Genomic DNA, 10,126 nt, shown 5'->3' on the forward strand with positions numbered 1-10,126 from the left:
CTTATGGGAGGCAACCCATATATCTATCTTTCTTTCTTTCATTTATTTTATTATCTTTATTTATTTAAGTTTTAATAAATTGGTTTTTGATGCAGGTTTATTTAGCAAGAATAAAGAGCTGGAAAATTTTAAAACCTCAGAAGGTTCACCATGAAACCAGGGAAGTTCCTTTATTTCTTCAATCCTTTTTACTTTTGCATCACAATGAGGACATTGTTTAGTTGAAGTTTGGGGGTGTAAACTCCTATAATCATTTGATCCTCTTGTTTTCTAAGTCTTGGGTTGTTGATGGGTTGTTTGAGTCTCTTACCAAGCATGCATTGGAGTAAGATTGAATTCTCTATGACTCTGAAATTTGTGATTGAAGATGGTTTTGAGAAAAATTTTCAAAAATTTCTTTTATGTCAAGTGAAGTTTTGTGGGTACTTTGGTTTAAATCTTTGACCTTGAACACAATTGAGCACATAGTCGTTTTTCTCTTATTCCATTTTGCTTATGAAGAGAAGAAGTTGAATTAATTGAAAGAGGGAGGTTCGATTTTGCTTTGCTCTAGAATCCGTTGATGGGTCCTTGAGGCGAAATCCTAGTCGAGACCAAATATTAGAGAAATGATCTAGGTATTTCTTTGGCATAACCAAAAAGCTTTCCCAGCCGTCCTAAATGTCATGCCATCATTACATGGTGTGTTTCCATAGTCAACCCCCTTGAGCCGTCATGAGCCTTTATTGATTCTTTAAACTACATAAACCATGCCCGCTCTAAGCTTGAAAAACAATGAATCTACCGTTGATAGTTTGAGAAAATACTTTGGTGGAGAGTTACATTTAAAAGAGAAAATTGGTTTCATGATGAAACGTATTATGTTTGCTCTATTTGATCAAAGAAAAAGAAGAAGAAGAAAGGAAGTGATTGAAAAAAAAAAAAAGAGAAGAAGAGGAAAAAGAAAAAGAAAAGAAAAGAAAAAGAAGTCGCCAAGCGGAATGTGAATTACCTCAAATTTTGTTAAGGGAAGTGTTGGTATTACATCAGTGATTACAGCAATAATAATGCCACAAGTATGAGCATATTGCCAAGAAAGAGCTATGATTTGAATCATGTGAGTTTCTCTTTTAATGTTCTTTTCACTAAGTATTTTCCCAGTTTGATTTAATTTCCCATATCCAGTTCTTTCTTAACCCTCACCCTGTGGCCTATCATTACAACCTTAATAAAGACCTTTTGATCTTTGATTTTGGTGTTGACTACATTAGTGGAGAGGATTTCTGAAAATTGGACTTATGGGGTTAAGTTTTAAGAGAATTCTTCTGATTTTGGTTGTTCTACTTTTATCTGAGTTTGCAGGTGGTTTGAGGTTAAATTGACTATATCACACACCCACTCAAGGTCTTAGCTTTAGGTTGAAGTAAACGCCTAACTCTTGCTTGACAAATTGCAAAATTTTTGATTGATTTTCTTGCTATCTTTGATGTTAAAAGAGTAAGATACTAGAGATGAAATCTAAATTCATAAAAGCTTGGTGAATGATGATACTTCTCTTTGGGGTCGAGTTGATATTGCCTAAACTATCATTTGTTTTTCTTTTTGTTTGAGGACAAACAAAGTTGTAAGTTTGGGGGTATTTGATGGCTTGCAAAATTTCATATTGCAGATTTTACAAGTTCGCTCGAGCGGAGGCTTTTGGCCGCTCGAGCGAATTCAGGCAGATTCAAACGCTCGACTGCCGCTCGACAGGGAGATCGAGCGGGTTGCTGAAAAACGAAGATCGCTCGAGCGGAGACATTGGCCGCTCGAGCGAAATCAGGCAGAGTCGAACGCTCGATGTGCGCTCGATAGGACGCTCGAGCGAAATCAGGCAGAGTCGAACGCTCGACGCGCGCTCGACACCCCGCTCGAGCGAACATCGTATTTTGACAGATTTTAGGTTTTCCGCCGTGGGACCATATAAAAGCCATTTTTCACTCTAGAGCCGCAGAGTTTTGACTGGAGAACACTCTTTGGGAGAGAAAAACATAGCTAGAGGGATTCAAATCATTTGTTTTGGAGACGGAATTCCAATCTATTGCACGTACGTTGGATTCATACACGAGCACGGACGGGAGAAAGGCGTTGAATCGTTCCCTTGAGCTTTTGACGACCAGTTGAGGCTGCAAGGAGGATTTTTCAGTGTTTATTTTCTTCTTCCCATCTTCTCAGAACAATTATGGTGAATTCGTTTATGTTGAATTCCAATTCTAGCATGAGCTAAATTTTCTTCTTTCTAGGAAAACGATGTAACCTAATTCCGAACTATGCTTGTTTGTCCATGCTAATTTAATGCAAATTCTCTCTTTGTTTATCTGATTTATTCTGAGTTTAATGCTTCTAATTAACTGGCCATTGATTAGATGATTATTAATCTTGTGATTTGCTATCGAAAGAGGGAATCATAGGGTAGATCTTGGATATTTCAGCATAGGTAAGTATAGAGCTCGAAAGACTTTTATGAACCTATGTAGTAATTAAATCATTGGTCTTATTGCGTTCTTGATTATTTAATTTGCATATTCTTGTGTGAATTGATAAACTAGAACCACTTCCAATTGACTATCGAAAGAGGCTTTTGGATGAATTAGAGATTTGCTAATAGACAAAAGAGGTTTAAGTTAAATTAGCTGGATGAGAAAAGCATAGTGAAGGATTATGGTGAAATCGGTTTCCTAGAAGTTTTCTTCCCTATTGAATTTGATCTTCAAACATCAGTTTTACTTTCTTTGCTTATTTCTCTTGAGTTGATCTAGTTTTAATTGCTACTACAAAAACCTTAGCGATTCCTCTAGATAAAATTGAGATTAGTAAAATTTTGGTATTTGGCAAGAGTAAGGTACCAATCCCTGAGGACGATACTCTACTTATTACTTTACTATAAAACTACGATACTGTGCACTTGCAGTTTTGCACCGGTCAATTGGTGATTGAATTCTGTAAGTAATAGCCATAGGAATCCACCTAACTTCCCAAATCCTTATACTCTTCCCATCACCAACCCTCCAAACTAGCCCTTCCTTTAGCAAATTCAGAGAACTCCACAAACTCCTCTATATCATAGAGGGTTTAAACTCTAAAGAAGCGTGCAATATGTCTGAATGTCTGAAGTATTTATCCTTTAGGATTGTTGCAGCCATAGAAAAAGGATTCATCGTCAGCCTCCAACATTGCTTAGCAATGAGTGCTTGATTAAAAGCTTCTAACTCTCTAAATCCCAAACCTCCATCAAATTTTGACAGTCTCATCTTGGTCTAACTCTTCCATTGTATTATGTTCTCTCTTTGTTTAAAGCCCCACCGGAATTTAGCCATTTGAGATGCTATCTCCTTACACAATTTTTTTGGTAGCCTACATACACACATATAATAGCAAGAACAGCTTGAATTACTGCCTTAAGTAGCACTTCTTTCCCCGATGGAGAGAGGAATTGATTCTTCCAATTACTTAGCTTCTTCCACACACGATCTTTAAGAATACTGAAAGCTTGATATTTAGACCTACCAACCATAATTACCTACCAACCATAATTGGCACGCCTAAATATTTTTCACAGTTGTTCTGCACACGAGCCCCACAATCCTTAACAATTGCATTTCTCACATTCAAACCAACTGTAGGACTGAATAATATCATTGTCTTGTGCTTATTAAGACTCTAGCCAGATGCCTTTTCATACACCTTTAAAATCCCACTAATTTTCCTCCATTCCACCCATGCAGCCTTCGCAAAGATTAAGCAATCATCTGCAAATAGCAAATAAGTCAACTTAATCCCTCCTCGAGCCACTGCCACCCCTTTAAGTTTACCTTTTAGGTTTGTTTTTTCAAGCATTGAACTTAATCCCTCAGCACATAGGAGGAAGAGGTAAGGAGACATGACCTTCCTCTAGTAGGAAGGCCATGTCTCCATTCATTTGGCCTTAATCTCCTTAATCTCCATTCATTTGAACTTAATCTCCTTACCTTAATCCTCTAGTAGGAACAATGAATTCACTTGGCCTTCCATTCACAAGGGTAGCATAAAACACTGAAAAAATGCATTTCACAATCAATTCTATCCATCTAGCTCCAAAACTAAGCTTTCTTATTACTGCCTTTAGATATCCCCATTCACATTGTCATAGGCTTTAGAAATATCAAACTTCACAGCCATGCTTTCCACCCTACCCTTTTGTCTACATTTCATAGAATTTAGCACTTTATAAACTACAATAACATTGTCAGATATCAACCTCTCAAGAATGAAAGCACTTTAGCATCTTAAAATAATGTCATCAATCACCTTTCTAAGCCTATTTGCAAGGATCTTTGCAATGATTTTATAGAATATATTACAAAAATTAATAGGCTTAAATTCATTAACACTCTTTGGATCATTAACTTTAGGTTACAATATTTTAGATATATTTTATTATAAAGAGAGTTTTACAATAAGATATACAGCAATAAATTACATATGTGATACTCGGCCCAGTCTGCAAGGCACAAGGCACAAAACCGAGCCCACCGTTTAAAACAAAATTGTTTTGACCCTAGGGTTTCTTCTTTTCCACCTTCCCCGTCGTCTCTCTCTGTCGCTCACTCTGCCCGTTTCTTCGTTCGCTCTCACGCTCTCTCTATTCTGCTTCACTCTGGCAGCCTCTCTCTTCTCTCCTCTCCTCTCTGCCCTCTGCGTTTCGCACCCCGCTCTTCGCCGCCTCCCGCTCGTGGTCTGACGCCAGTAAGTACTCCGCTCGTTCCTTCTCGTTCTCCTGATTTTTATTTATTTTACTTGAATTGTATATGCGTGTTGATGTTTGATATCTGAGCCGTTGATTTTGAATAATTTTTTTCCTTTTTTCTTTTCCAAATCTAGAATGCCTGAGAGCAAGCCAGTGATTGGGCTATCATGGGAACCGAAGTTGCCAACTCTGTCGTCAGGAACCCATAATGGGTCTGTGAGCAAATCCCAAAATCAAACTGAAGCGAGTGCACTTTGGAGACAGCCATCCGAGCTTGTTGATGGACTTTTCGTCCCTCCAAATGACCCAAAAAAGTTAAACAAGTTGATGAGAAAGCAACTCAAAGATACTGCCGGCAAGAGTTGGTATGCCAATTTGTCAACGAGATTATTATGTAGCCCTTTTTTTTTCCTATCATCTGATATGATTGGTTGCTTGGAAAATGGAAATATTGAAATTGTGCGAAATTCTTTGCTTATGGTTTTATGCTATTGACTTTCTGTCTCAACTAACTCGAATAATTTTAGGAGTGGAGGAATTTGTTTTTTTTTTTTTTTTTTTTTGGTACTCAACTATAAAGATTCTTTTAGAAGTAATATTTTTCTCCTATTAAATCTCAGCAACCATATAGATCTCAACCATAATTGAATTCTGTTCTCTTTTTGTTTTTGGGTTTGTTGTAAAATGAACATAGGTTTGAGATGCCCGCACAGACCATTACCCCGGAGGTTGAAAAGGATCTGCGGTTACTAAAGGTTTGTTGACTCTATTTTTGTAGATGTAGATTTTGTGTCACTTGTAACTTTTGTCAGATTATTCTTTAACACTTGGGGGGTTTGCATTGCTGTGACTTGCTTGTTCATCGTTTCAACCTTGTGTGCTTTAGGATTTTAGGAATATGCTATTGTTATGCAAATTGGGTCATGGTCATGCAGCAGTGGAAATAGGGAAATTATTTAAATAATGCCTGGGTCTTTCTAAATTTAGGCCCTTATAACATTCTGTGTTATTAGATGTAATCTTCTGCATGAGGTGGTTCACTTCACTCTAGATGAATTGGAAACTTCTGTCGAAAGATTTTGTACAAGGTTGAGTACTTCATGTAATAATCTCTGATATATGCACATATGCAAAACAAGTTCTCTGATATATGCTTTATTGATTGACTGGATTCATATTTAGCATTATATAATTTCTGCTTCGTATGTGTTGAATGTAAATGTCGTCTTAACCCTATATAAATAAATAACCAACTGAAATTGAAAACTGATTAATATTTCCACAACATATATTTTTTTTTTGATAAGTTCCACAACATATATAGAACTCAAATTGGTATAGTAATGACTTTACTCCAGCTACCACGGACTCTAATATGCACTTTTTTTTTTTTCAAAACGAAATGATATGGATACACTTGCTTACCTACATATGTTTTTGTGACCTTGCACACAAACTTTTGGGTGATAAATTTATCCTGCACTGTCAATATTATTTTCCAGAGATATTGATGCAAGGCATACAGCTGCCCAACTTTTGTAGAAAAATGGCATTGACATAGAGAAGTATCAAACTTCTTATATTCTTAATCGTTGAAGTAATGTGGTTATAATTTAAATAAATCTGGAATCGTTGTATGTGCTGCTCTATTTGGAATATATAAAGTTTCCTTCTGAAAATATTGATTGGTTGATCACTTGCGGAAAACTCTTTGCCGAGGGCATGTGCACCCCCGGGATTAGGCAGGACGCTGTTCCTGGACACCCGGTGCCAATCAAAAAAGAAAAAACAAATGATTGGTTGATTCTCTTCATTGTGCTTTCTTTGATCAAAATGAGTGTTCTCTCATCGTAAGAAGTTTTTTAGTATGCACCCTTGTGCCTGTATTCTCCCATCATAAGCTGTGTTCCAGAATAAGACTTACCAAATTCATTTTGGCAGTTCTTTGGAGTTGAATCTGTCTGATATTCCGTCAATTTTTATTTGCTTTTTAATTATGGCTGAACTTTGTAGAGGTCAAGTTATTTTACATATCCAGTTTATCATAAAAGATAAATAATTATACATATGTGGATAAGTTATTAATTAATTGAGAACTCATTGTGAGGTGTGCATATGCATGCAGTGGTTTGTGGGCTTATCAAGATAATAGGGGCTGTCCCTATTTGACTTTGATGGTTCATTCACTTGCTAGGAGCTATAAGATTCTGTAACATTCATGTATCCATATATTTTCACAAAGGAAATTATTCCTTGACATTGGAATTTATGAGCTTGTTGATTATTACAGTTGAGAAGTGCCATTGATCCAAAGAGGCACTACAAGAAGGGTGATTCAAAGTCGAAAACACTGCCCAAGTATTTTCAGGCAAGTCTATTTGTGATTTCTGGACTAATGCTAGCCATGTTGGAGTTTAAGTGCGACTGTGTGGGTATCATTTGTTTGGGTTTGCTTGGCTTGTTCTTAGTATGCTTGGATTTTTGCAATCAGGTGGGCACTGTGGTTGAGTCAGCATCAGACTTCTTTACAGGTAGACTAACAAAGAAGCAGAGGAAGGCAACGATTGCAGATGAGTTACTGTCTGATCATACCCTTGCTAAGTACAGGTGAGATATGCAACTTTGTCTTGTGTGTGGTTACAAATCCACATTGCAGAAAGCTATATGTTGATTAAAGTTTAGATATTAATCTGTACAATGATGCGTGATGTTTTCTTTCATGAAAATATGTTTCTTGTCTTGAAAGAGCAGGTGATTACAATGAGTTATACAGCTCATCGGCAAAGGGAATAATCTAGAAGCTACTCTGTTCTATAAAAGAATATGGTTTTCACTTTTGTTGTATTCAGACAGACCAACCCAATAAAAACAAAATCTTTGGATTGACAAATTGTGAAGAAAGCATCTATAATTTGAAACATGGTTCTGGCATATATGACACTATAAAAGCGTGAGTGAATTTAGTATTAGATTTTTTGTTCTCATAAAAGGGGGGTGACATGAAATGCAATCTTGGTATTTATGCTTTGTACTTCTGGAAATTATACCCGACCAACTTGGTCATGATTCACCCATTAAAAGCAAGCTAAGATAAGAGTTCAATATTATGTGGCTTAGACATTTTGGTTGCTGTATTTTGCCTAATCAAATTTGTTTTGAATATTTTGGAGGATGTTTGTATTTGTTTAATTCTTTTTGGATGGCCTGAATATCTTATTAAATGAAGACTTAATTTTGGCTTGTCTGTGCTGCTCTTTTGTTCATGCTGGAACTGTTTGCAGGAAACGCAAGGTTCAAGAGATAGAAGAAAAGAATCGGCCAGCTGGGAATGATAAATGGAAGAGAAAGGGCCGGCAGTCACGGAAGTACACAAAGCAGAGAAGGCACTGACATATCTTTGTCATTTTTTTTATCGGATTTTTCTCAACTGTGATTTACATTGAAGAGGATTGTTGGTGTCATGTTAAGAGTCAGAGAGAAATATCAAGTTAAAAAAAAGGAGACAGAAATATACAGAAGGCAATCCTTGTACCATACAGAGACACAATTCCTTGACCTGCCTGGTCTGAACTTCTTATCTTGTACTTTGTAACGATTGATTTTGGCACTGCCACTAGTTGTTGCTATTAGCTATTGAGATGTTTTAAGTGTATGCTCTAAGGTAATACAATAGCCACTTTCTATTGAAAGTTTCTTTAGTTGGCCTGAGCAATTATGACACAATGGAAACCGGCTGTTTTTTGTTTCACTCCCTCTCCAATGACACAAGCTTGTGTACCAAAAACTGAAGCCATGGATGCAGGTCTTGACCAAGAAAAATTGTGGCAGTAAGCAAGCCTATTATTTTCCACGGGTCTGGCTTTTTTGGGTCAGGACTTCTCCTATGATGGTTGTATCGGATTTAGATTCTTAAGTTCTTGTTCGAATTTGGCTTTGTTTTTTTTCCTCTCTCTCTCTCTCTCTCTCTAATCTAGCTTTTAGAAAGTATTACAGAAACTAAGGAGGGTCTTTTCCACTATTAATATATAGAATACTAGTATGGATGATATCTAAAGGAATGTTACCAAACATAAAGAGTTTGTAGCAGCTCATTACACTATTGAGTGCTCAAATCAATTTTGAGATCTATCAATTTTTTTGAAGCTCTAATTTTTGTGAGAACGAAATGAGCTTGCAATGTCTTCTAAGATCGGGTAATTTGCCAAACTACATCCTCTCCATAGATGGAAGAGATGATTAACTGGGAGTCTCCCTATAAAAGGATGGATGGATAGTTGAAGTGTTCTATCATTTTGAGAGCCAACTTTACTGCTAAAGTTTCTGCAATCACTAGAGCAGTAGTGAGATTTTTCTTAGTCTATATTTCAATAATCTCTCTTTTGAATTCCTACTTACTATTGAGACGGTAGAAGAAGAGTTTCTACAGCTACATCGAAAGAGATACAGATTTGGATTTAAAGTAGTTTCTGCCATATATAAAATACGTCTCAATGTCTCATAGCATTTAGAGTATGAAAAATGATATGGACAACCGAAGTGTGGCCTCGCCGTGTCCTCACAGCCTACGTAACGAAAAACTTAAACGACGTCGTTTTGTAAGAGGGGCTTTGCTCTCCATCCCATTTCGCACTTTCTATCTTCTTTTTCTATTTTCTCCATCCCCATGATTACCTTTCATCTTCTCCAAGCCGCAGACGCACTCCTCATCTTCTTCATAGAGCCACGAAAACACTAGTCTCCAAGCCACGAAACAAACGCTTTCTTCATCTTCTTCACATAGCCACGAAGCCAACACTAATCTCCAAGCCACAAAACAGACGCTCTCTTCGTCTTCTTCATAGAGCCACGAAAACACTGGTCTCCAAACCATGAAATAGACACTCTCTTAATCTTTTTCCCAGAGCCACGAAGCCAACACTGGTCTCCAAGCCACGAAACAGACACTCTCTTTGTCTTCTTCACAGAGCCACGAAGCCAGTGGTCTTCTCTTCATCTTCTCTATGTAGCCACGAATCCACCGTTAAGTATAACGCGCACATAATATTCAAAGTTGGCCATATTCATCAAAGAAGGTATTCAATTCCCTTGCATATCTAATCGAAGCAGTTTAAACATGATTCTGGAGTTACACAGATTAACTTCATTTGATTCACAGAGAGATAGAGACAGAGACAGAGACAAAGGACTAACTTCTATCCTCTGTTCTCACTTAAAGATCCGAGTATAAGGTTTAGCAGAGACAAAATATCCGTCTTTTTCAAAAAAAAAAATTCGAAGATGAGAAATAAGATTTTTCATTTCTTCATTATTTCCATTTCCTTCGTAAACATACTTCGACAATGAGAAACAAGATTTTTCATAAAAGTAAATATATTCTCATTC

At 36.8% G+C, this 10,126-nt stretch overlaps 1 protein-coding gene across 1 annotated transcript; it reads left to right on the plus strand.

Annotated features, from left to right (window-relative positions):
- The first annotated feature begins 4,543 nt into the window (after positions 1-4,543).
- On the plus strand, positions 4,544-8,492 carry LOC122300306 (rRNA-processing protein fcf2-like). The gene is made up of 6 exons (XM_043110842.1): positions 4,544-4,743; positions 4,879-5,109; positions 5,439-5,499; positions 7,035-7,112; positions 7,236-7,351; positions 8,026-8,492. The coding sequence occupies exons 2-6, from the start codon at positions 4,880-4,882 to the stop codon at positions 8,132-8,134; spliced, it is 594 nt and encodes a 197-aa protein (XP_042966776.1). The 5' UTR covers positions 4,544-4,743; position 4,879; the 3' UTR covers positions 8,135-8,492.
- The last annotated feature ends 1,634 nt before the right edge of the window (positions 8,493-10,126 follow it).

This window comes from Carya illinoinensis, chromosome 2 (assembly GCF_018687715.1).
Source record: "Carya illinoinensis cultivar Pawnee chromosome 2, C.illinoinensisPawnee_v1, whole genome shotgun sequence".
Taxonomy (NCBI): Eukaryota; Viridiplantae; Streptophyta; class Magnoliopsida; order Fagales; family Juglandaceae; genus Carya; species Carya illinoinensis.

Bases quoted from the DNA above. Each gene is read 5' to 3' on its own strand.
- LOC122300306 (XM_043110842.1), top strand. From the start codon at position 4,880: ATGCCTGAGAGCAAGCCAGTGATTGGGCTATCATGGGAACCGAAGTTG. The intron at 5,500-7,034 runs GTTTGTTGACTC...TGATTATTACAG, and splicing joins AGGATCTGCGGTTACTAAAG to TTGAGAAGTGCCATTGATCC. The intron at 7,352-8,025 runs GTGAGATATGCA...AACTGTTTGCAG, and splicing joins CATACCCTTGCTAAGTACAG to GAAACGCAAGGTTCAAGAGA.